This window comes from Lampetra fluviatilis, chromosome 24 (genome assembly GCF_964198595.1).
Source record: "Lampetra fluviatilis chromosome 24, kcLamFluv1.1, whole genome shotgun sequence".
NCBI classification, from domain to species: domain Eukaryota; kingdom Metazoa; phylum Chordata; class Hyperoartia; order Petromyzontiformes; family Petromyzontidae; genus Lampetra; species Lampetra fluviatilis.
In genome coordinates, this window is record NC_136298.1 from 12,436,670 (window position 1) to 12,463,438 (window position 26,769).

Genomic DNA, 26,769 nt, shown 5'->3' on the forward strand with positions numbered 1-26,769 from the left:
ATTCCTCGAAACGGGTGGATTATTTTGTGAACGCGGCCGAAGGCGTGAACGCCACCGCACCTCGCAATCGTTTCCTTCCACCTCCTGGAGCCTGCAGATTGGGCACAACGTAACAGCTGTCCTCTCACAATGCCTCGCCAACTCACTTTGGGTCACCCTTTGACCTCCGCCCTCTGAGTGGCACTCCGAAGATTAATGTCAAGATGTATTCCGCCAAATTAATGACTGTTTATACTTGTGGGAGGAGAACCGGAGCGTCCGGAGAGCAATGTGATTGTCTCCTTCACCAACAAGTGTCCCACCCGTGATAGCTCCCCCTTCCTGGTTACATCTACAATGCTTTCTCGCCACACCATGCGTTTCCCTAACTCCATTCTGCCATACATTACGAGCACCTTCCACAAGAACATGTAGTCCAAAGCGCAGCACTCTCTGACTCAGATAATCACCACTGATGTCAGTCGTGTCCGGGAACCAAATCTAGGCCGCCGGGTTCGTAGCGCAGTGCGCCAGCCACCGCACGCACGCACAAACACAGATAAAGAAACAAGAGGATGCCTGTGTCGCCACATTCAGCCTTCAAAACTTTAGGTGCAACTTTCTGTTCTGGATGTTACCCAGGTCAGCCTCGCAGAGTCAATGCCATTGTACGTGTCCTAACGGGTTTGTTTCACCCCCTGGTTAACTAAAGCATACAGGAAGATGCAAGCGATCCTAGTGAGCACCCATTAAGATGCGTGTCGCACACATACAGGCCCATCACATTTGCCAAATACATTCTTTGGCAGTGTTTAAAAAGTGCATTTTCTTGGCATTTTCATCGACAGCGTGCGGGCAGACGTGTCTACGGAAGATGGGATCTGGGGTGGTGCGGGGGTGGGGGCTGGCTGGCTGGGTGGGGGCTGGGTGGGGGCTGGCTGGGTGGGGACTGGGTGGGGGCTGGCTGGCTGGGTGGGGGCTGGGTGGGGGCTGGCTGGGTGGGGGCTGGGTGGGGGCTGGCTGGGTGGGGGCTGGGTGGGGGCTGGCTGGGTGGGGGCTGGGTGGGGGCTGGCTGGGTGGGGGCTGGGTGGGGGCTGGCTGGGGGCTGGCTGGGTGAGGGCTGGGTGGGGCTGGCTGGGTGGGGGCTGGCTGGCTGGCTGGGGGCTGGCTGGGTGGGGGCTGGCTGGCTGGGGGCTGGCTGGGTGGGGGCTGGGTGGGGGCTGCCTCTGGCTGAGGCTCGTGGGAGTGTACGCCCCCCCCCTGCGCGAAGAAGAAAGCAGAGACATAAAAAATATATAAAATCGGAATCTAAAAACCACCACCTTGAGCAAACACAAGGGCAGAGAGGCGACACCCGCATGTTTTGTGGTTGCCAGTCCCGAAAGGGAAACCCTCCCACTTGACAACGAAGTAGAAAAAAGTAGTATTAAAAAAAACTTTTTTAAAAACACGCTTTAATGAAATGTACTGTACTGATAATGGAAGAAACTCCACGACTCCAGGAAGTGGCCCCGCAGCTTGCCATAACGTAAGAGCCCGTGAGTGGACAATTACGGCCAACGTTAGTTGACCGTGGACAATTAGACCCAAGGCGAAACATAACATGTAAAAAATAATGTTTAAAAATATACGTTTTTAAATTTGTTATGATAGAATATAGCATCGTCACCAATATGACATAAGTAAACCAAGTTTTCAGTCGATACCACATTGGGAAGTGGGTTAAAATTGAGTTACAATATTTGAGGATACAACAACAACAGAGAGAGTGAGTGAATAAAAAGAGTGTAATACTAATAAAAAACCTCGGGGCTGCGTCTCTCCGTATGAAGTTTCGGGAAGATTAAAACCTCCCGCAGGTGGCCAGGCAGCCTCGCGGCACGCAGCCGGAGCCAGGTTCGTCGGCGAACCTCGGCGGGGGTCAGACACAGCGCCGTGATCATTCCACGTGGAAGTGACCGCGTGTCTGTATCATTGCGGCCGAGTGGACGTGACGCGAAATCTTAGGCGGTGTAACGGTGGATCGATGAATTTGATTAAAGTCGGATTCTTGACGCTCGTTATAAGTGCACCGAATCGCGCGTGGAAGAATTGGTGTTTATCGATCATTGCGATTATATTTAGGGGCGGTGATATGACCCAACCGGAGCGGGGTCCGACACTTGTTGCAAAGGTTGACGGTTCGAATCCGGTAGGCCACCCCGGTTATTACTGTGGGTGGAGTGACCAACAAATACACGCCAGCTTCTTCACAGTGGAAGTTAAAGATCCCCTGACGTCGTTCGAAACCAGGACATTGTGTGCCAGCGTCACGGTTCGGATTTGCCAAATTAGCACAATACCTAACGCAGAACAACTTAGTCCACTACTGAAGGCTAAGTCTGAGAAACAGAACGCATATGTGATAGCTTTTGCAATATAAAAATGGCACACGTACCAAATGTACTCAATGATGATTATTATTTATATTAGATTACGTTCCCTTTAAACTTTCACCATTCGCCCGCCTGGTGTCAACGGAGCCCCCCACTGCCACAGGGCACAGCGGCACGCCCGGGCGATCCAGCACTCAGGGGTTAGCGGATCACGCGGAGTTCATCGCGTGCAAGAGACTCCAATCCTGCATGGAAACTAGGTGCTCATCAGATTGCAGTACAGGAAGTAGGTTACTGACATGCGCATGCAGTTTGGAATGTCATTCTTTCTTATTGTGAGAGTTTTCCTTGGATAATCTTGTTTCCTTTCACATGCAAAACACTCATTTCGGTAGTGGTCAAACATCCCAGAGCACAAAGCAAGTTGTGAAACCCAGCGCAGCTTACCTGGTGAAATAAAATGGCCCTATGGTTAATGCGGTCGAGTGATATGCGGAAGAGTGATTGTTGCTAGGCTCCCCCTTACATTAACACAAAACTGCTCATTCCAGCTCTGTGGAGTCAGATGGGTTGTTAGTTTAGACATCTCCAGATTAGAAGGAATCTACCGCAGTCTATTTTAAAACGCACTCTCAACCCATGGCTGTCCGATCATTCATGTTCCTGCCCTTACCCCTGCCTGCTGTGTCAGCCGGGCATGGTGCCGCCCCCACGTCCACGTCCACCCCCACGTCCACCCCCACGTCCACCCCCACGTCCACCCCCACGACCACCGCGGTATCACCGACTGGACAGACGGGAAGGGCGGCACACGCCCAGCAGCTGTCGGCGTGCTTCTGAAACGGTCCGTCGCGTCCGCACCCAAGCCGTTTCCCGTGGACAGCCGTCCGATCGCTGTCACAAATAACTCGACGTCACCTTGTTCGAACATTCATGGGCACGGCCTCTGTGTTGTTGTTTTTATTACAACTCGCAGCGATCTGCAGTCTCTGCAGCGAATAAGTAAAGCGACACCGACTGGAAAGTAGACGTTAAACGCCCTGCGACAGCATGCACATGACAGGCCACATCTGTGCTGTGTTGGAGCCAAAATGTTTCACCGTGGTCGAAAAGGTACAACAGTGTTGTGCCTATGAACCCAGACATGCGAGTTCGATTCCCGGCCATGGCTAACGTGAGTGGCGAGTGAAGTCCGAGCCGGTCCCGCGTGCCCTCACCTCGTCAGCAAGGGCGGCAGACAACTCCCACGACTGACCGTGGATTCACCAAGGCCTGTAAATGATGAGCATTTAAAATGTAAAACAATAATTCAATGATAACTGATTTTATGTAGAGTTGGTGAGGACATGCTGCTTAATGATGAGCTGCAGCCAAGCAAGGAGGTAAGGCCTGAGCGGGCATCCTCCATGGAAATGGAACAACGAGATGGCACCAGATTGGCAAGGCCTTCATCCAGCAGTGAATAGGTCATGGCTCATGATGAGCGCCTCCCCTGGCTGCAGGGATCACGTGACCTAAATGCCCACCACATACGTACGAAACGACACGTATCAATCCGCACACGAGTGATGAGATACTGTGCATGAATCGTTGAGCTGAAGAATTGATATTGAGATGAAGAATTTACATCATGACGCCGCTGCAGTAAACGCACTGGGCAGAGCAACGCTGCCTTCGTAGCGGCTTGACACCGCCTCGGGGCTCGTGTGAGCGATAGTATCGCACGTGTGTTCTCTCTCCAAAATCTCCGTCATACCTCATCTGCAGAGACCCTTGCTGTGGGTCAACCCGCATGTATTATACCAAATGTCTGCACTCTGCTCCGTCGGTGAGGAATCGACGTCTGCGCTTTGTGTCTCGGGGAGATTTTAAGCCGTTTTGAGAAGGCAGCTTTGTTTTGTTCAAAAGTGTGTCTCACGTCTTAGCCAGCAAACATTACGCAAGATGAGAACAAGGTCAAAATGAAACGGAGAGTATTATCAAAAGCGAAGCAAAGATCCATCGTTTACGTGCATAGGCTGTTCCTCGGAAAGTATTCTTAGAAAGCATCTACGAAGGCCGGGCAATGCAGATTGGTAACGGGACCAGCACCACATCTGACCACATTTGTCTTCCTGGCGACAATGTTGAACACGTTGCACCAGGCACTATTGTAGACTCAGAAGTTACATTTCCATAGGTGATGTGCGTGCGCGTAAATTGAACTTGGGAGGATCACAGCACAGTGCTGCAAGTGGTACGATGTGCGGCACACAAAAGACCTGCTGGGTGTCACCGTGCCCCACCACTCGCACTGCTACCCATCAACCGTGCTCCGTGCACTACCACAGCGTGTGCCGTCCGCCACGAGTTGGCGTTAAAAACCTCCCGCGACCTTTTGTGAGGGCAGGCCACTCCCTGGCCGAGTAGTAAACTAAGGGAGCCCTGGAGGATGGCACTGAAGTTACGTCGCTCCGGGTACTCAATGATTCATTATTACAACTTAGCTTCTTGGTTCTTTCGGCAAAGTCACGTAGAATGGAAATAATAAAATAATAATAAAACATAATAAAATAACATAATATATTAATAAAATTATATAATAATCTGTTATAATATTTATTTATTTTATATTATTTCCATTCTACGTGACTTTACCGAAAGACCCAAGAAGATGAATCCCTGCAGTCAGCTTTAAATCGAAATATTACAACTAAGTCGAGGGTATTTTTGAATGGCATGTATGGTATAGGGAGGGATGCTACTCTAGTGTAGTGGTCAGCACGCAGTTGAAACAACGACGCAAGTTTCGTAAATCCCCCCCCCCCCCCCCGTGCCTCTGTTCACCCAGCAGCAGATATGGGTTCACCGCAGTTCTTGACCAGCAGGTGAAGGGCAAAGTGTTCTCACTCTCACCCCTTCCCACACAGCTGGCCGGTGTGGAAGCGTAGACCAAAACACCCTCCAGAGAGGCTCTCCAAAGCTCCCTCCCGTGGAGGCCCTTCCGCCAGCAGTGCCCCGATCGAGCACTTGCAGCGTCGAACATTCACCCTTTGCCACATATTTGTGCAATAATTGCAAGTGACGTCCCAAATTGCCAAACGTACACCTCATTGCAGACTGCGCACCCTGGCAGCTCCTTGCAGAAATCGCGGCGCGACAGCGGGAAGCGTGCACACCGGCCGGGTGTCAGAGGGCTGAACGCGAGGCCGATCTTGGCGTTCCGTAACGTCCGTCTTTCATGTACGCCCTCCCCGCAGGTGTCTCTCGCAGGGCAGACGTGGTGCATCGCTGGGCTCTCACCTGGCGCTTTATAAGTGGAATGATTGATTCGGCAGCCATCTCTCCTCTGATTTAGCCAATGGCAGATGGAGTTAACCTACTGCACCTGCCTTGCAAACCCATACCTGTGAACGCACACGTGCACTCAACCACATACACGCGCGTTTGATGAAATGCACACTTTCGCTTCACACACAAACACACGCGCGCACGCGCGTACACACACACACACAAACGCACATTAAAGGCCGACCACATCCAGTCTAAAGAAAGCCATATGTCGTGTGGCCAAAAATGTTTAAGGAGATGCTTTGACCACACGTCCTTACAAGTACTTCTCAAAGAGCATTTATCTGACAGCTGCAATGAGGGCTTGAAATATAGAATGCATCCTTAGGGTCTTTGGGCTGCACCGTGTCCCCACTGTCTTAATTAGGGGCATTCGGCGATAAGGGCAAACCAGGCAAACCGAGGGAGATGGGCACGAACACGTGCCGCTACAAAGCAACCACATCGCAGCGCTGGAGGCTAAAGCACCCCGGCACAAGAGGATGCGTGTGTGGCTGAGCACCATTGTTGTCCCCTCACTGCATGTTGCTGTTGTGATGGACATCGGATTTCTCCAGGATAAACACAGATTCCGATTCTGATTCTCAAAGCGTTTTGCTCAATGCAAGCGTAGACCATTAGCCTCCTGGTGTTGGTTTTTGTTGGTTTTTAGTAGTCATGCTGGAAAAAATGTGGGCGATAGAAACCTTCACACAAGGTCTATCCGCGATGCGTTTATCTCGCAAATGCCAATAAACCTAAACTTTAGTGAGGCCCTCCTCAGGCCCAGCCTTGGGAGCCCAGCCCTGGTCCTGGACTCATAAGCAGCTGCTATGCAAAGTCAAAGGAAGAGGACGGAGAAGAGAAAGCAGAACGCCAGACGAAGACGAAGTGCCCAACGAGAGGGAGTCGGGGTCCTGAGTGTGGAGGAGGGGCTGGTGGTCAGCAGTGCATCTTAAAGTGCAAAAAACAAGGCGCTTCAGGGAAGCTGGGCAGAGATGGCTGCACAAGCAAACTGATAAAAACCCAAAGGTCGTGATGTACACATCGAGTAAACCTTTGCACGGGTCTCTGAGTACACAACACAGGCACCGAGCTAACAATCCAGTCCATTAAGTGAGGGTCCATTACACCCCCAATGTACATCTCCCTGTGCTGTTTAGTGGCTTGCTAGACGATGGGCACGGAGGGGCTGGGTGAGTGCTGGGTGAGTGCTGGGTGAGTGCTGGGTGAGTGCTGGGTGATTGCTGGGTGGCAGGCATCACCCAAGTGATGACCAAGATCCCCGCTGCAGGCCACCGTTGTCATTCCGAAACCGGTGGGTGGTTGTTGACGGGTGTCATCTGCAGACTCGTGGGCCCTGACGATGACGATGACGATGCTGTTAAATCATTCGCAAGCGTGGAGGTTGTTGCTCATGGCCCAAATCTTTACTTTCGAACATCACCCCAAGATTCAATTCCATAAATAGCTATTCATCCAGGGTTCTCTTACAAAAACACATAGCAAGCCTCAAGGCAATGACTCTTCCTTGGATTTATGAATCATTATTGATGTGCGCAATATACTCTGACATTAAATCATTGCTTCAGTTTAACTCCTGGAAACCTGGGCTGGCGGTGCGGTGGCACAGTGACGGGCGCACGTTGCTCTGGTCGCGACCACCCGACTTCAATTCCTGGCCATGGCTAACGTCAGCGGCGAGTGACACGCCAATCCGTTTTGGGCTCCCTCCCCTCTCCATTGCAGCATGGCGAGGAATGTTAAAACAACCGCCATAACTAAAACTTGCATGGGGAAGCCTTCATCCAGCAGTGGATTGACAGCGAACTGTAAATTATTATTGTTAAGGAGTGCCGCTGCTTTAATAACAAAAGGCCAAATTGGCCATTTAGAGTCAGCGGTGGGTTGGTACGACCTCGTAAGTTTAGGGCCGGACCACCTATGTAGGCGCCAAGCTGTGCCGAGCATCTTCAAACAGCGTGGGGTAGGTGGTTCGTGTCATCAGTGCCCTGCTCTAAAATCACGCACAGCTAGAATGTCGTCGTTAAACCGGGCGACGTTGCTTCTCCAAGCAATGAAAATCCCCTTTCAACCGACTGAGAACAGAAAAAGGATCGGGTTGGGTGTACATACGTCTTATTTTTCCAGGAAAGTATCAAGATTGCTTTTCAGGTGGGTCCTGCAATAGGATGTTTGGCCAGCTTGTTAAGGAGTTGTTTTGCACGTGGGAGGAAATGAGATGACTTGGCGAGGACCCTCGTGGACACCCTCCGTTGGGTTGACATCGTGGCTCTGCTCACAACGAAAACAAATATTCAGCCCTTCGTCGAAATCCGCTTCTGGACGAACGCCCCCTCGCCCCGTGCCGACGCCGTGTGGGTCACCGGGGTTGTCTCACCACGAATCACCACGCCGGTCAGCGCGGCATGGCAAGGGAGGAGCATCCGAGACCGGTTCAAATATCACTCGACCCTGGTGCGAGCCGCAGCTGGGAATCGAACTCAAGCCACCGGGTTCCTAGCGCAACGTGCTAACCGCTGTGCCACCGCTCCACCCGGTCCCTACACTATTGCGACGTGTACACTGCATACGTACCGTATATTGTTTAAATAACATTCAACAACATAATTTACGTGTGTGTGTGTATATATCGTCAATAACACCCGACCCCAACCTCGCTGAGATTCTTGCCTGGAAAGCTTCACCGTCGCCAGGACGGTTATTTTGCCGTGGGCTGCTGGCGCGGGGCAGTGGGGAAGGAAGTCCCCGGGACGTGAGGGTGCTGCGCTGTTTGTGCTGACGAGACAGCGCCGCGCCAGCAGCGGTGGCTCGGTGCCACAATCCGTGTTTCACTGAGACACGGTAAACCTTCACACCTGCCAAAACGCATCTACAAAGCAGATTTTTAAAATAAACCTGATGTTTATGTGAATTCTGCACCGATTCACCGGGACAGACATGCACGACCACACAGGACCAGCTCCGTTCCTCTCTCTGCCTGTCCCTCTATCTCTCCGTCCATCTGCCTGTCTGCCAAGCTCCCCCATCACCCACCTCCTCACCCTTACCACACTTTCCCCTCCGTTCCATCCCCCACCCCCCCATCTCAACCCCTTGCCACTGCTCCCCCCGCTCCTGTCTCGCGAGTCCCACCCTGGCCGTGTCATGGCCCGGGCTGCCCCCCGCCCCCCCCCGGGGGGACGAAGGGGCTGCCAGCGACGGCTTCTGCAGGGGGACCCCGGCGTGAAAGGTCCCCGGCGTTCGTGCGCAGACACCGGCAGCGGCGCGGCTGCACCCTGGCAAGCGGCCCCATTAAGAAAAACAAATATCCCGCCCTGATGTTGTTCACGTGTCGTGCGTGCGCGTGCGTGTGCGTGCGCGTGTCGTGTGTGTGTGCGTGCGTGTGCACGCGTGCGTTTGTGCGCGGAGGTGTGAAGAGCGGTGGTACAGTCATTGGCGCGCTGCGCTACCAACAGGAATTGAACTTGATCCAAGTTCAATTCCTGTGCGGGACCGATAACAGTGACGAATATCTGGACCGGGTCCTGGGCCTCCCCTAGGTCAACACAGCCTTAAATGAGTAACTGGTGCAGGATGTAAACAACATCGGCACTGGGGAGACAAAGGTGGCCAGGCGTGGTGCTGGCCACTCACCCCCTCGTGTGCTGGGCCATGCTCCATAGGCGCTACTCGCTAACAGCACTTGTCCCAACGGCCTGAGTCGGTCACACGGGGAATCCTGTCTTTGTGTGCACGTGTGTCTGTGTGTTGCCACACGCAAAGAAAGACAAAGATTCCCTGTTTAGTTTCTCGCTAACAGCAGCGAGCGCTATAAGAAAGCAACTGAAACACGGCTGTGAATAACAGGGACGAGTTGAGTTTAAAGCGGTGTTAGTGACGAATATGTTGATTTCTTTCCGTTATTTGTGCTTCTGCGCCACTGCCCGTGCAGCAACATCGCCACACATTGAGATTTAATAGGACACGTGGAGCCTGAAACCGGTCACTGGAGACCAAATGCAGAGGTGGGGATCGCCTAAAGCCAGCAAACTGGTCAACAACAACAACAACAATAGACATGGCCGAGGCCTGTTGACACCAGTGGGCCGTCGACACACCGCTCAGGACCAACAGGGCCCGATCTGCACCTCGGATCGCGCTTTTATTTTCAGTGAAGCGCTTCGTAGCGGTGTGCTTTTTGAGATCCCATCCTCTCGAGGCTTCGTTTTTTAACGGCAGGGCCGCCGTGTCGTTAGACGATTTTTTATTGAGCGTCGCCAATGAACGCGACGGCGGAGGCAACGACAACGGAGTTGGGACCCCCCTCACGAGGGCCGCGGCAAAACTTCAAACAGAAACCTCGGGCACAGCGTTGGCGGTCGTGTCGAAACGCAGACCCCTAAATACTTTACCATCACCATCACTAAATAATACGACGATAATAACCATCCGGCATCTCAGGCCAACGTTTGCCTGCTCGGGCCCTCCTTTTTCAGAGCAAAGAGAAAGCAAGGAGAGTACTGCTGGAGCTTGGCATTCTAAAAAAAAGTCGTCATTTAATAATGCTGTCATTTGATTTTAACAGAGAGCCCTTCACGGCGTGGTGTCTCAGATTCCGAATTTGGATTATGCCAAAGTATTCCGTGGAGATGTTTGGTGTTTCCAAAATAAGTAAGCTTAAAGTCCGTGGCATCAGTTGGTGTTATTCCTATCCATGAAGTACAAATAGCAATAGAAAATGTTGAAAATATCTACCGCACATTACACTCGTTATATAAACCAACAGCTCTCCCACGAAGAGGAAAATGCGTGCAGAAGACGAAGAAGCTGTTCCATTCAACATGCGGACGTTTGGGAGGCGTACCATTACACCAATTACAATCACACGTGGTATTTGAATCGCATCCTCGTGCTTTCATTTCACCATGGGAGATACCGGAGCAGAGCTGTGAAACCAAAGCAGCCGACCGAGTGAGATGCAACGGAAGTGTAGAGGAGCCCGGTGCGCCCCACGCACCTGGTTCACGTGCGGGGTGACGTCACAGTCTTCCTGCAGCTCCTCCACGTGGTGCTGCTGAAAGTTGCTCACTCCAATTGCCTTGCAGATGCCTGCACACGAACAGAGACGGTCAGAGACGGACACCCCTCACCGCGCAGCCACTAACGGACGGTCAGAAGTGCCGCCAGCCATCGGTAACGGAGGGCAGGACGGCGCACAAGGCGAGAGCGGCGTGGTCACAGCACCACGCCCGGCCGCCTTTGTCTCCCCAGTGCCGGTGTTCACGTACCACCACCCGGTACTCATTTAAGGCTGAGTCTACATAGGGGAGTTCCAGGACCAATTCTGATATCGCTCTCCACTGATGTTAGCGGTGGTGAACGATCGAACCCATTTGTGCGCAACACGCAAACCACTGCCTCACCACTTGCCATACACAGACGTACGCAGAAATAGCAGCAACTACTATTGCCTATGTAGCAGTGATATTACCACAGTATTTGTGTGAGGTTAGGTGCAGTTTGCAGCCGTGGCATGGTGAAGGTTGGCTTGCAGGAGGTCGCATGACAGACCCAGGTGCCATAGGATAACAGACCGGAGTGACCAGCAGGTCCACCACTTAGGCTCCCACTGCGATAACTCGCTGTGTAATAGTCCATTACACTGCTCATTGTTGTACGCATTCCTCCTCCCCCCCCTGCTGTTGCGACTGCAAGCAACTGCAAATTGCATCATTCACGAGCCTCCTTCACAGAGGTAGATCGTGACACCTCTGATACTGGCATTTGGCAAGTCCGTTCATCTCCAGGTCCTCCTGCACCATATCAGCTAATTCTCTGGCTCATTCCGCACTCGTGCATCGAGTCGGCCAAACCGAAGCTGCTTGAGCAAACAGTGGCTGGGCACTGCAACCTTGCCTGCCAGACATGGCCACTGCTGGGGCATTGTTCAAATCTTGTACTGCTACCTGTGCTAAGCTTTGTGATTATGTGAGGCCATGCAGACCGCTGAAGGTTCATGGACTTGCTACAGTAGGATACATCCAGATGCTATAGGGTAGCTGGATGCGCTGATGGTAATTGTGACTTCTGGGAAACCCTGACCCAGTTTCTCTCGTTGCCACATTTCAGCCGTTCCACGCTTCATTCCTTCTTGTGAGCAGAGCTCCTCCACCGCACGTTACTGCTAGGGGCTTCCCAGCGGCATTGCTCAAGCACAAACTCCGAACAGACCGATGTAGACACTGCAGATACCAACCAGTGGGATGTCCTCGTGTACCATGTCACTGGACCCTGCTGCTTGCTATAGCCTGGGTTGTGCACATTTGAACCACTCCGGATGATCTCGCAAAAAATGCCCAAGCAAGTGGTATCTTAGGCCTAATGAGCCACCCAATGCAGTCCTGCCTAAATGGTGAGGACATTCAATAGACTTTGCCTAGACAGCTCTGTATCCAGGGTCTCAATGTCCCACACGCATGTTCACAAAGCAACAGACACATGCGAACGTGCGCACAACAAATATGCTTAGATGCACATGTGAACATGTGCATAAACATTCCCATATGCTCGCGTATATGAAAAAAATATGCAATAAAAACACATGTACAGACACAGTCCAGATACACAAGCACAGCCAACGACAGAGATCCAGCGTCGCAGTGACACATCAGCAGCTTTCACCCGGCAAGCTTCGCCTCTCTTTACGGTTCTCGGGAAGGTTAAATGAGTTGCCCTGCTCAGTATATTTGGCGGCGTGTGCTACGCGACACGCAGATGGGCCTCTCCATCTGTCCTTTTCCAAGCTTGGCGTGCGCGCACGCATCTGCACGTACGCGTGAATGAGACCTAATAACTCTCCCACAGAGGCACTGATCGTGCGTGCTGTGGGAGGGCGTCTCTCACGTTTATTGCCCAGTGACTGAGGGTCACCTCTAGGGACGGTGCTATCCCAAGTGGCCTCCCTCCGCCGGCTTGGCCTTAAATTAACGTCCAGCGAAAGCCTCCCCTCAGCTGACGGGGAGCGTAGCGGAGGAGAGGCAGTGACATCGCGCTGAGGAGAGGCCCCGGGGGGAGGGGGAGTCTGAGTGTGTGTGGGGCGAGAAAACCGTATATTTTATGGATAAAAGGTGGGGGTGGGGGGGGAGACGTTGGAGCGGTGGTGATGTAAACAAGAGCGAGAGCGCGAAGGGCATGGAAAAATAAACGAGCGAGAACTTTGTAGCCGACACGCAGGTGAACGGGATCGTAAAAGCGCGGCCAGGCGGCCGGCTCGGAGGCCTGGCACCGCTGAGGCGTCGACTGCTCCGTGCACCGCGACGGGCCGCCTGACGTGCGTCAGCCGTTGTCCCCGACGCCTTCGCGCGGGACGGTCCTCTTCGCTTCAACTAGAATAAGAAAACCGCCTCGCCGACCTCGTCGGGGAGCGTAAACCATCACCACGCGAACGCTGCTCATCCTTGCCAAAACGGCTTTTGGCTGCTGGCCGTCGAACAAAGGAGACGGTCTCCACATCGCGCTCCTTCGGATGCGCTTCAGCAGCCGTCTGGAACGCTCTTCCTTCCAATATTAGGAAGCCACTGGAGCAATGCACTGTTAAATCATCTAGGGTGAAAACTAATTTCTTCAGAACTGCTTTTTGCGTGTCGGTTTGCCGTCCTTCCCCCGCACCTCCGAATCGCCACGGTTGGCTACGTAGGGTGCGAACGAAGTTCAACGTGCGTACGTACAACAAATAAAGAGAACCAGCAGCTGACGCATGTTTTTTTTCTTCAAATCATTCACCGGGGATGCTGGTGCCCTGTGACTGGGCCAGACTGGAAGGATGCACTCCGCACACATTTCCGCTCTTTGTTTTTTCGTCTCAAGCCGGACGAGAGAACCGACGAGAGGAAGCGTTGTCCGGAGCCCGGTATCTTCTGAGTGCCGTCACCTCACAACGCTCGACCGCCACGGGTCTCCGCAGGCGCGAGCGCCGTTCGCTCTTCGCCAAGGTGACACAACAGAGAATTGTACCTGCGATAATGTTTTCATCGGATGCACTGGCCCACTGAAAATGTTCTGTTGTCGGGCAATGCTCACAAGAATTACGACGAGGTGCCGTCCTCCGTCCAGTCGTGCGGCACGTGGGGCTGACTCGACCGTTCTTCGCCACTCTGCTCAGTGGGAATTGCTGAGGGAGGGGAGTATAGATCTCGGAGCAGAGTACAGTACAACAATGGAGGTCCTACACTATTTCCTGCTGCAAAGGAAGCCCCACAGCTCCCCGTATTGTGTACGGTGGTCGCCCATCCAGGCATTATCCAAGCTCCACCCTGCTGAGCTTCTGAGATTTGATGAGAACGGCGCATCCCAGGTGATAATTCACAGGCACCTGTCAAGGCAGACCTCTGGAGGCCACAACGGAAGAGGTCGATGCCCACATCACATCAAGCCAGTGTCCTTGCTGAAGTGAGCAATGGGGGGGGGGAGGGGCAATTCCTCACAAGGAAAAATCCCGGCTGACGTCCCACAAAGTGGCACTCATTTTAATCCAACCGAATGGGCTTGCAATCAAGTTGGAAGTCACTTTCCAACCGCCGCAGAGTAACGGTCAGCGCACACAGGGCTTGCCATCCAGAGGTCGCCCGGTCGATTCGACCTCCCGGCGCGGGCAGCCGACACAACGGTGGACGTTTCTCCACCCCCCGACCCGCCACTCCGTGTCACCCTGCATTGCAAACATGAACAGTAAACCACAGTGCTCCCGACAGCTCGCCTGCGGTGAAGCGTGGGCACTCCCACCTACTCAAAGACATCTGGACAGCTGTGGAAGAGTAGGCCCAACACCCTCTAGAGGGGCTCTCCAGAGCTCCCTTGAGTGGAGGCCCTTCCGCCAGCAGCGGAGTTAGCAATCGCAGGGGCTGCACCGTTACCTTTTTATTATATAAAACCGGGCACACGGCGACATGGCCCTGCGAGCGGTGCTCTTTGAAGACGGAGTGTAAACAGTCCATTCCTCGCCAAATTCATCACCGGGCAGTCGCACAGAACCGTGCCCAGTCGCCGCCGACCGCGACGCAAAGTGCGCAGGGAGACCGCCAGGCCACACGGCCGCGTCGCGACGTTTGGCAGCGCCGCCCACGCTTATTAAATCAGGCGCGTTCCTTTCAAGCGGCGGCAAAATAAATGGGGTTCGGAGTTAATTTGGCCGCAACTCAAGCGGAGAGGGACACGGCGTTCCTTCTCTTGTCGCCGCACGTTCAAAGGAAGCGACACTTCAGATTTAGTTTTTTGTGAAATGGCCTACGCACGCAAAAAGTCGTGCGTCTATTCCCACCTCGCCCCCCGACTCTGTTTGTCTCGCCGAGGATGTTAATCTAAGGGCGATACGGAGGTAACGGACGCACTACTCGCACGATTGTCCCACACGGCGACGGCGCGATACGTGGACGCGCACTCGCACAGCGAGGTTCAACTCAACGTCCTTGATTCAGCCATGGCAACCGGCCCATTGAGGTTCATCCGTTACATCACGCGCGAGACCTTCGCAATAACACTTACACAGGGGCGGCTACATATCTCGTCGGGATTAAGTCGCGGTAATCTTTGTCCACGTATGAAAAGTATTTTTGAGACGTGGCATTGGAACTCAATGGAAAAAAACTATCACGAAGCAGTTAAAGTCCACTCTGTGGCAGATGGCATACGCTAAGGACACTCAATACAATCACTGGGCAGCAGGAGCAATCTGCAAATTCCATCTACGTTGATCCAGTGTCGAGTGGGCCGAGCGGCGGGCCCCTCGCTGGTGACGTGGGTCCGCGCGTGCCGAGTGTGCGCTGGTACCGGCCTCTTGAGAAGCGCCGAGGCGTGCGGCGCTAATGCAGGTTGCTCGTCAGCTCAAGCGGAATGATCAAACGATCGAAGGTGCCGAGCTGTGAGCGAGCGCACCGGCTGCTAAGTGCACAATGCTGCGCTGTCACTTTGCCTACAATCACGTCGCTGCAACGTCCCGCCTCCCAGCGCTCATCCGGTGATATTTGTAAAAAAAAATCATATATTCCTCCCGTGCTTGGTAAAATACAAGTCTACAAAACTCTCCCCACAAGTTCATCAATTCTGGATGACGACACCGGCATGGTGAAGGTCAGCTTCTCCGAGTTGATGACATCGTCTTCAATATCTCAACTCGGAGCGGGCAGTGCCACTTAGGTAACGGGGACGCCGTTTGCCGGACAGCGCGTGCCCGACCTCGCTCCGGACGATCTCACCGCTGGGCCAATGCAGTGGTGCTTCGCGCGCGCGCTGGCCAAACGCTTGGCCTTTTGCGAAACGGTACAGATTCCAGGGAATTCAGCTCGTACAAAGGCCGCCATTGTGCTTCGGTGCAGTTGCTTAGGAGTGGACGGCAGAGCCACACGCAATCCGTATAAATAACTGAGCGGAGAAGGGGGGCCGCCTCAACCGGCAAGCAGATTGTAAAGGCCTTGCCCAAAACGAACAAAGGAGCAGAATAAAGGCCGTGGGTTGGGGGAGGGTGGCTATAATGGGTTTCAAAGCCGAGCTGTTTATCACGCAAATTTTTCCAACAGATTGGTGCACGGAGGTGTGGGGCGTTACGGAAATGTGGTGGGAATGGTGGGGGGGGGTGCAATAAAAGTTCCCCCTCCCCTCACCCTCCCCCGCTGTCTACCCAACCCCGGTGTGGCCGCAGTGGCCAAGGAGGTTGTAAATTTGCCCAGGAGTCCGAGACCGTGACTCGGGAGTTGCCCAAAGAGAGGAGCCGAGTTCTGATGGGAATGGCTTTTCCAGACGCCGACCTATGGCCCCTGTACTCCTGCAGCGATGTTCTTCTCATGAAAATAAAAAACTGTTGACCCTTAAAATATATTTATTACATGACTGTGTTATACTGTATATATATTCTGCTGCAGATTGGAAAACATGAAGACATATCCAGATTTGGCAGATTTTAAATATTACACTGCAAATTACTAAATTGGGATCGCACAAAGCACCGTCGCCGCCCTACTGTGAAACCACGGCCGATGGCGCCTGTGAAACACAGCGGCGCCTTCGTGATGATCGCCGGCACCGCACCACAAATGGCGCAAACGGCAAACGTACCCAATTAATTATCCTCATCAATGATTTATTCTGTAAATTTCCCCACGAAAATAACAGATGCGCTCCAGGAATTCAAGAGCAAACTCGATCCCCAGATGAGAAGAGCGCACCGCTCGGCCGCTGCGCTGCCGCCGTCCTGGCGAGCACGTGCCAAGCGCTCCCCTGGTGGCACCAGCCTCTCGAGGAGCCGGTGGAGCCACGCACCGCTAATGCGCCCGGCTCGTCGCACCTCGCAGCAGGGCTCAACGGGCAGCAGATTTTAATCGCTCGCCACGTTGCTCAGTTACACGTCGAGCTCTGGCGTCCCGTCCGAGCAGATGTGAACTTTACACGATGATCTACGCGAAAAAGGGATGAATGTATAACATCGCTAAGAAACTGTGGCCGTGATAGCTAAGCGAACCAAGCCAGTCCGACGAAGCGTTCTGTGAGCACAGCCAAGGTTGGGGAGAGTTCACGAGGAAGGGTGAGGCGGGCTAGACTTGCGCTTTACACCTGCACATGATAGCCAAGCTGGTTGGCGCGCACTTCATCGCCGAACCAGTTACAACTCAATAGGAAAGTTTTACCAGTGCGTGAACTAAGAGCTCAGTCCACCGTGGTTGCCCGAGTGGTCCCAGGGCATCATTTGGGGGTTTATTCTGTTGCTACGAAGACGCTGCCCGTGAATTGGCTTTGCTCTGGGACAATTGTAAAAAAAAGAAAATGCGAAGCGGAATGTTGGTGCTGACCGCGGGACCTTGCTTTCACACGTTTTCAAGATAAGAAGCAGAATTGTTTTTCACAGAAGATATGTTTTCCTTTTGTAATAATTTCCTGTACAAATTCACAATGTCCATCACCGAGCTTGGCACCGCACGGCCACGGCTGTACGTGTCACGGGAAATCGTGCGCGTGCTACAAATTGCATCGTCATCATCATTATCGTCATAATCCCCACGGCCGCGTGCTCGGCGCACGGCCACCTGAGCGGCCCGGCGGGCTCGGCCACACAGGAGGGGGAGGAGGGCACCCGCCAGGGTCTCCGCGGCACCGTCGTGCGGGGCCCGAGGGAGGGGGGGGGCTCCGAGTCCCCATCGGCACCGTTGGCCGCGTGGGATTTCAATGAATTCTACAGCCGCGGCCGCTGGAGAATCGGCCAATGGGACGCGTGTTGTCGCCGGCCGCGCGGGCCCATCTGCTGTTACCACGCGGGCCGCCCCGCCGCCGCCGCCCGGGGACCCCCAGCAGAGGAGCCCCGCGCCCCGCCTGGTGCGGAGCCCCTTGTGTGAAGCGGCTGCGAGTCGCGCAGGCGTCACCCCGGGGGTCGCCCGCTCGTCCGCCTGCCCACCCGCTCGTCCGCCCTCCGCTCCAGCGGCGTTCCCAGGCGTTCGCCGGGACCATGTGCTCGAGCGATCCGAGCACGATGGCGCGTTTTTTTTTCATATGTATTAAAGCCGCGTTTGGGCTGCCGTGTTTAACCGATTTGTCTCGCCCCGGCGCGAGCGGCACCGCGCCGCCTCCCGCTGCCCCCCAAGGCCAACAGGGCCGACCCGGGCAGCAGGTGAGTCAGCGGAGGCGTCGGTAATGAAGGGCACGAGTGAAAGGTTAATGCGGCGGAAAGGGCCTCAGAAGTAGTTGTGTGATGTCGTCTTCCAGAGAGGCTGTTCTGAGTCTGTGAGCATTCCAAATGGACGCTCTCAAAAAAGAGTCACGAAGCTCAGTGATGCTTTTCTAGGTTATTAATAAATAGGGCGTTGTGATTACTACATAGGCAGCTGTGACCTGCTGTAGCTGTAGTGCAAGCCAGACAATAATGCCGCTGACGATTATGATGATGCACATTAGTTGAAGGCTGTCCGTAAATCTTAGCGGTGATCCGAGGACAATGACATCTGTAAAGCATGCTGTCTGGTTCGATGCAAACTCACGTGGAAGAGAAATGCATTTACTGCATCAAATTGTCTAATTCCATAATGTGAAGGGTGGCTTTTCTCGCAGCAGGAGAACACTCAACGCAAACGTGCCACCCGCTTCTTAGTCTGGCAGCCAGGCGTACAAATCGAGTTATCCTGCGCTGCATTGCGTAATGGCTCAAACCATGCCCGGCCACTTTTTTTTACTTTTTGGTCATGAAAATTAGACGATTGAAGTGTTCCTCCAAGGAGAGCCAAAAGTATGAGGCCACGTCAAAATAAAAAGCGCACATTACTCTCACTTAGGGCATTTCAACAGCGGCGGTCACAGTAATTGAGGGAAATGAATGCTTACCCTACACGGTAAGATTATCTTGCGTCAAAACCGTGAGCCCTTCACACTCTTTGCTACACCGGTTGCCCCCTCAATGTGGCCCGAGCGTGTTGGCGCACGCCCGCGACGCTTTGGCGGCGAGGGTTGGTGGGTCGCAGGGAAGTGTGCGCGGAGCGGCCAACGGTTTGTCGGTGGCTGACTAAGACAAGGCAGGAGAGCGGAGCGGGACTGCGATTGCATCCGTGCAGACGGTTGTCCCCCCATATTGCGTGGCTTTAGATATTATGAAGCCACTGGAGATATCCCCTTTTTTATTCTAGAATGAGAACTCATTTCTTGACAACTGCTTTTTTGTGTTTAGTTTGTTGTCCTTTCCCCGCACCTCCGATTATTTCGGTTGTCTACACACGGTGACCATTTGGCAATTCCTGCAATCATGAACAATGAAAGGGCAAGCACCTTTCATTGTTTATGGTGCCTGCTTCTGGAACTGTATTACAAACCATATCAAAAATGCTCGCATAATTAAATCTTTTTAAATAAAAAATAACAAAAAACAACATATTACGTGCTTGAGTTGGCTTATTGTTCAGCCGAAATAATTGGCCAACGGATTTTTTTAAGTTGTGTTTTTTTATTATTCCGGAGCGCTGCATAAAAGAGAATTGTGTCGCAGGGTTGTATTGCACATGAGCACTTTGTAGCCGTGGGCTACAGGACTAACACATCACCTACAGCACTAACACATCATCAGCTACAAGACTAACACATCATCAGCCACAGCACTAACACATCAGTCACATCCCACGCCGCGCCGTGGTTCCCGTCACACGCATGAGCCTGGGTCTTGCAGAACGCCGCGGCTGTGCGGGTATTCGCAGGTGCTTTCATAATTACAACATCGGCATGCTCACGTGCTTGCCATTAGTGATGGTCGCATTGAAATAGGCATTGTGCGGAGAGAGGTGCACGGGCGGGTGGATGAAGAGAAAGGACGGACAAGATAGAAGACGGGCAAAATGACAAACAGACGCAGAGGTACTGCTGGTGATGCAGTCACAGGCTCTTACACAGAAACACAACAACAACAACAGCAACTTGAGACAGCATGTCTTCTTCTTCCGTATGGCCAACGTCGACCCCGAGCAACGGCGACAAGGAGGTGGGGCGGCAATGGCCGTGACGATGTTCTCATTGCAACGGCGAAGGTGGCGAGGTGTTATAGGGCGGTGCTGTCAACCTCTGCCGACGCGGTGCCGTCGCAGGCTTTAATTACTGCGCACGCTTACAGGTGTACAGCACACAGGTGTAGAGCACTTACAGGTGTACAGCACACAGGTGTAGAGCACTTACAGGTGTACAGCACTTACAGGTGTACAGCATGCGTACAGGTGTACAGCACACAGGTGTACAGCACACAGGTGTACAGCACTTACAGGTGTAGAGCACTTACAGGTGTAGAGCACTTACAGGTGTAGAGCACTTACAGGTGTAGAGCACTTACAGGTGTACAGCACTTACAGGTGTACAGCACTTACAGGTGTACAGCATGCGTACAGGTGTAGAGCACTTACAGGTGTACAGCACACAGGTGTAGAGCACTTACAGGTGTACAGCATGCGTACAGGTGTAGAGCACTTACAGGTGTACAGCACGCGTACAGGTGTAGAGCACACAGGCGTGCTTGGGCCCCTGTGTGCTGCCTTTAGAGCCGCCACCTGTTGGGGTTTTATCCAGGACCGTTCCTCTTTGTTGAGGTCGCCCTCTCTGGGAAATCTGTCCTCGTAAACTCCCTCGGCCGTGTCACGAGAACAACGCGTCCGCAAGCGCTTCTCCCCTCGCCGGGGATTGTGAGATACAGCCTTTCTCATTGCCTCATAGAGGCCCCTCGGTGGTGTCGCACCTTAGAGGTGGCGCAACCCAACCGTGTGTCGAGATTGCACGACCCCCCCCCCCCACAACACACAAGACGAGGGAGCCCCCCAAGGCTCCCGACTCGACAACCAGCCCCCCTCCCTCCACGAGCTCACGGCACCCCCGCGAGCGAGCCGAGCACGCGCTCTGCCATTTCCTCCGCATCGCACGTGGGCAGCAGCGGCGGCGGCAGCGGCAGCGGCGCTTTCTGGAGGTGGTGTAACCCGAGTTGGCGGACGCCCGCGCCGCCCCCACAAAGGAGGGCATTATTAGAAGAAATGCATTATTGAGGGCCTCCGGGGAAAAACTAATGTTATTGCAAATGCCTAAATAGTTAGCACATGACTCGACTCCCACGCGCACGCGGCCGTTAGCGAAGGCAACGCGGGGTCACAGCCACCCGGTGGAGCGGACGCGGCCACCGACACGGCGAGGAGCAGCGGCCCCGGGAGCTGGGGCCCGTCCCGTGCTCGAGCAGTGCGTGGGGTGTCCTCTGAGAGAGCCACGATTTCACGTTTGCAGTCCAAACCCCCCCAGCCCCCACCACCGTAGCTATTTGGTATGAGTTTACAGACATGAGTGGGAATTAAACCGTGGACTCCGGGCCGTCTGCTCCACCAGGGAGCACTAAGAATGATCTGTATTTAATACTCTGAACATTTTTCTGAATCACTTATCCGGAAGACTCCGGGGAGATCACGCTTTGTCATTTTTGACCAATGACATCATTTGTACTTTACGCGTGGGGGAAGAAACCAGAGCACCTGGAGAAATTCTACGCATATCGATGGACACAACGCTCACACATCTATACGGAGAGGCGAACCTGCCTACTCGTCATACTAACGTCGAATGGCCACAATCACCGTGGCTCGTGATCCGCCAACCCCCCGTCCCTAGGTTGCAGGTGTGTGTCTATGTTACAGGTGTATCTCTAGCTGCTGTCACAACCGTGTATTTAAAAGTTTAAGCCACTAAGCGTTAGCGGTGGCTCCCATGTAAACAACGCTACCCACATCACAGCTGTGACAGATGGACGTCAGCAAGTGCCGTGATTCATTGACACTGTAAGAGAAATTAAGCAATGTCGCACTAACTCATAATCGCATATAAACAAGTGACAAAATAAACGCTTTGTTTGTAGACTTTAACTGTCTTCAAAACCCAGAAGCAGTGGGTAGTCTGGCACAGGCCGTCCGTAAGTAGACAGGGCCTGTAACGAGTGTCTGGTGTACAATCTCTTTGCACAACTGGGACAGATCCTCGCTGACATCACTTACGTCTACAGCCTACAACGCTAACTTAAAAAGTGGTTTTGTGTTGAATTGGCAAACACATCTCAATTAAGTTCACTGAAAGCATGGGTCAAGTTAACGGAGCAAGCGGTGGCGCAGTGGTTAGCGCACCGCACTATGAATCCGGCGACCCGAGTTCGATTCCCATCCACGGCTAACAGTGGCGACGGGTATCTGAACTGTCTCCTGGGCCTCCCCTCCCCTTTGATCCACACTCACCAACGTGATGAGAGCCACCATGGCAACACGGACACTTGGGCCCAGCCCAGCGTGAGCAGCGGGCCAGCACAGTGTGCACTGGGGAGGCAGCAGGCCTGAGTGCGCGGCAAGTGTTGACCGGAGTTGGTGGCGTCGAGGCCCCTCACCTATTCCCACAAGCGTCACAAGTGTGTGTGAGTGTGTGTTTGCGACACAGTGTGTGCGTGCGCGCGTGTGTGCGTGTGTACAGGCGCGCGCGTGTGTGCGCGGATCATATTTTCATAATCCCTGGTTACGCAAACAGATGCCATGTGAAAGCACGCACAAGCGTAAACACGTGGTCTTGCGCAGCTGAGCAATGGACCTGTGTACGTACACATAAACACGCTGTAAAGCATTTTCTGGTATATTTCCTGTTGTGATGTTTAACTCTGGGCTTTGATTTGTTTAGTGTGTGCTGTGACGACGTATTTATTTTAACCCAAGTCCCCCTTTGTAATGAGACTTTTATTGTAAATAGGCTATCAGCTGATCTTATATAAAGGAATTGTATTGCATTCTATAAGTCATTCAACAAGCCTGATTTAATCGGTTAAGATCTGATTGTAGATATAGATTATAGTAGTCACGTACCAGAAATACTGCTCCCTATCATAGAAACATGGAATTTCCAGCATTCTGCCACAACCAAGAATCACCCAAGGAGAAAAGCACCACCCGCCAGCTCATTTCAGCACGGTAGAGCATTCCACATTTTTTTTTTGCACGACATTCGTACAGACGCCCAAACAAATCACAACGCTGCCAAGTTATAAAAAAACGAGCGTGGCAGATGCCGCACACTGGCGCTGCTCGGCAGAAGGAACTCGATCGCTGCAGCAGCGGCAGGTGCAGCGCCACGCTCGCTGTAGCCGCGAGGCTCGGCCCCTGTCCCCCGCACGCAGCGCTTGCTTGAGCGCGGCAATAAGCGCGGCCAACAGCAGCGCCGGGAGTCACTAATGTTCGCGTTTATCACGTTTATGCAAAGGACACAAACGTTGGGATGCACGACACGTTCACGCTGCCTGCATCGTACACATTCGCCGCGCAATCGGAGCGTTTAAAATCTGTATTCTTGGTTCTTTCGGTAAGGTCACGTAGATAGAAAATAAAAATAAAAATTTAAATAAATAAAAATTATTATTTTATTTTATTTACTATCTACGTGACTTTACCGAAAGAACCAAGAATATGAATCCCTGCAGTCACGAAAGTTTTAAGTCAAAAGTTTTAAATCTGATTTATGAAATGTACAATGGGTGGCTGGACGGGCTCTGAGTCACAGCACTGAGGATGATGGCTTTGAATCCATCACAGTTACCTGTGGTTAAAATCGCCTCCCAACTAAACTGAGTTGATGGTATCGGCTCGATCACTAACTAGTTCATACAAAAAAAAACATTCTATTTTCATTTTTCACTCAATTTGGCACATTTACAATTTCGAGAATGAAATATTAAAATGGACTTTGATTCCCACGGTGCATGGGAAAGTACAGAAGGAATCGTGTGGATAAGGGGTCCCTTAAAGGGACCTCAGAAGTAGTCCCTTGACATCATCTTCCATGGGCCATGCTCTAATGCTGTAAGAGTTTCCAATGGAAATTGCTTGATCTCATGACACAAAGCCTGAAGCACAATTGGAGTTAAAACATTAAAAAAAACACAAAAACAATTCGTCAAATAAATACGAACACAAAAAATAAAATGGCAGCACATTTCCTGCTGCAAACAGAGATGGTTTGCACCCAGGTGCTTGGAAGCCCTTAATGAATTCAGCTGCCCCCATCAGAGTGCCTCAGTCATTTAATATCCACTAATCCCCTGGATACAGCGCTGCTGCTGCTGCTGCCCACACAACGCAGCCTCAAAGGGGGCTTTGTTGGAGTTGTTGTGAGCCACGGGCAGGTGCTCCGGGCCGCTCTCTCGCGGCCTGCCCAGTGGGCGCAGCGGCACTTTTGAAGCGGCCAGTGGCACCAACCAGCAACTCCCCTACCCCCACTAAACAAACGGCACTTGGCAGCTGGAGGGTAATGGGCTTGGAGGGTCGGATGCCCTTGGCCGTCACCGTCGCCGCCACCCAAGCGCTGCTGAAAACCACCGACTGATCGTCAGCTCTTTAGCGGGGCAGCCTTCATCGTGAGCGCGTGTGTGTGTGTGTGTGGGTGCTGGCGCGGGTTTCGTGCAATTAAAGCGATGGACACATTTCGCAGGGAAAACAGCTGCCGGTAATTGCATTAGAAATATGCAGGAAAGCCAAAATCCACGCGGATGTCGATGAAGTCCTCGGAGCACGAGGACACAAACAGTAGTGCACTTGCACCCAGAAGAGCGTTTCCCTGCCAAACGCTGCTGGTCATGTCGCCCGACGGCACGCGCTTAAGCTGATCCTGTCCGCGGCAGGCAGGAACATTTTTTAGGGAATTCCTTATATAAAGGGTGCTTAAAAAATGTTTTACACTTCTGAAAATTTGCAACAATACCGCAAGAAATGTGCCTCCAGGCTCTGGAGACCACCTGGAGAAGATTCCAGGCATGAAGCTGTTAACATGCATTTGTTTTAATGTCAGTGCATTATGCTTTCTTTTTACATTAAAAACGACAGTCCCATTTAAGTGTTAACATTTTTTTTAAGCACCCTGTATTTTGGGAAGTTTATATCCACGTACGGCCAATTAGGGAGACACCCATCCAGCAGTTTATGGCCAAAAGAGCTGCACGTGCACATATCAACATCGGAGTTGAGGTTTAAATCTTGCATCTAGTTCAAGGTACAATCAAGCCCTCGTCTGCAATGAGTGGATGATATTAAGCTCGGTCAAATGCACCGCGGAAACAAAAACGACCAGCCTCGAGGCGAGTTTTGCCGAGCGAGCGGAGGGTGATCCAACGGCGTGTATGCACAGCTGCGAGCGTAGTCGGGAGGTTGCAGCGGTAAAATAAACCGAGAAATATGACGCCCGGTGGTGATTTTTTCACACATACATATACTGCTTTATTCTCGTGACTGGTTCCAGAAAACAACCAGAGTGAGAACATGGCACAGTCCTAGGAAATTTGTGAAAAATATGAAGCCCTACAGAGTAACCAGGGCCGTTTGTAATCCAGGCTTCAATTGCAGCCAGGCAATTACCGTGCGATTGGCCGTTCATGAGAAACCTCAAGTGACCACAAAACACATTTTTGCCCATTTTATTGAATTATAATAATATTAACAAAGTTCTGATGAGCTGCGCACTGCCTATCCCACGTGCCTGGGTTGGCACAATGCTGGTGCGTTCTGCACCTCACTGCTTTTGTTTGGCTATTACATAGCAGGGGAGCTATTTGTTTCCCCGATGCAAACAAAGCAAACGTGCAACCTAACGTTCCCTAAGAATGACTTCGCCAGCCTCGCTCCAGTGTCCCACTAAACGACATAAAACGGAGAGGCTGAATGTGCAGGCAGAGGCACATCTTGGAAGCCGCGGCAGCGGCGAGGGCTGCGTTTAAGATGGCAGAGAGATAAGAGAGCGCACGGCGAGAAGGAACGTAGAGGGGGGGGGAGGGTAAATGTATGGCTGGCTGGTAAATGTCACGGCTGTTTGACCCCCACAATTCGGGTCAAGCGTTGCCGCTGCCCGGTGGGGCCGAGGCGAGGTGCACGCAAGGGCGTAAAATCACCGGAACTGGAGGCGGTGTCTGCGAGTGTTCTACCACCAGGCCATACACAACCCACGCACAGACATCTGCACAGTGTCACTCATGCTTGAAATTGTTTTTCCATTCCAATTTATTTTTTGGGGATTTGATTTCAATTAAATTTCACGTTCGGTAAATTCACTTTGCTTACGTAATAATGGTACGAGATTGAGTATGATGTAGCGTGCCGTCCAAGTCAAATTGTACCCGTGTTTAAACGCGCGCCTGAAAAGTGCTCATCTCCAATTCCAATCCTGAGCAAAATGCTGACACTTCACATTCCCACGATGGGGACCGGTCTCTCCAGAGGAAAAACCACTGCTGACTTCCTACAAATTGTTACTCATTTTATCAACACTGATAGGATGATGGGCTGAGTTGATCTGCGATAGAGATTTAAATTCATGACCTTTTGACCGAGTCGGTGCTCTATCACAGACACAGGGTTGTGCCGCAGCACACCTCTCCAATGTGTTTTCGGGTCATAACGCGTGTCATGTGACACGCTGTCTGACGTTTCACTCCCTGTGCTGTGAGCTTCTTCCGTAACTGAAGAAGTTCCTCTACGATGTACTTCGGCTTGCATCGCGTGTTGTTCGGCAGGCACGATTTCCAACGCTCCACTCCTCGTCCTGGCTGGGA

The 26,769-nt window shown here is 52.6% G+C and overlaps 1 protein-coding gene across 3 annotated transcripts in view; it reads right to left on the reverse strand.

The window, feature by feature from the left end:
- LOC144941190 (putative oxidoreductase ZK1290.5) overlaps positions 1-26,769 on the reverse strand; it is a 99,524-nt gene that overhangs the window by 33,833 nt on the left and 38,922 nt on the right. For all 3 annotated transcript variants that reach the window (XM_078867768.1, XM_078867766.1, XM_078867765.1), the window contains one exon: positions 10,684-10,775. In XM_078867768.1, the coding sequence (XP_078723894.1) occupies positions 10,684-10,775 (92 nt within the window). The remainder of the gene's footprint in view (positions 1-10,683; positions 10,776-26,769) is intronic.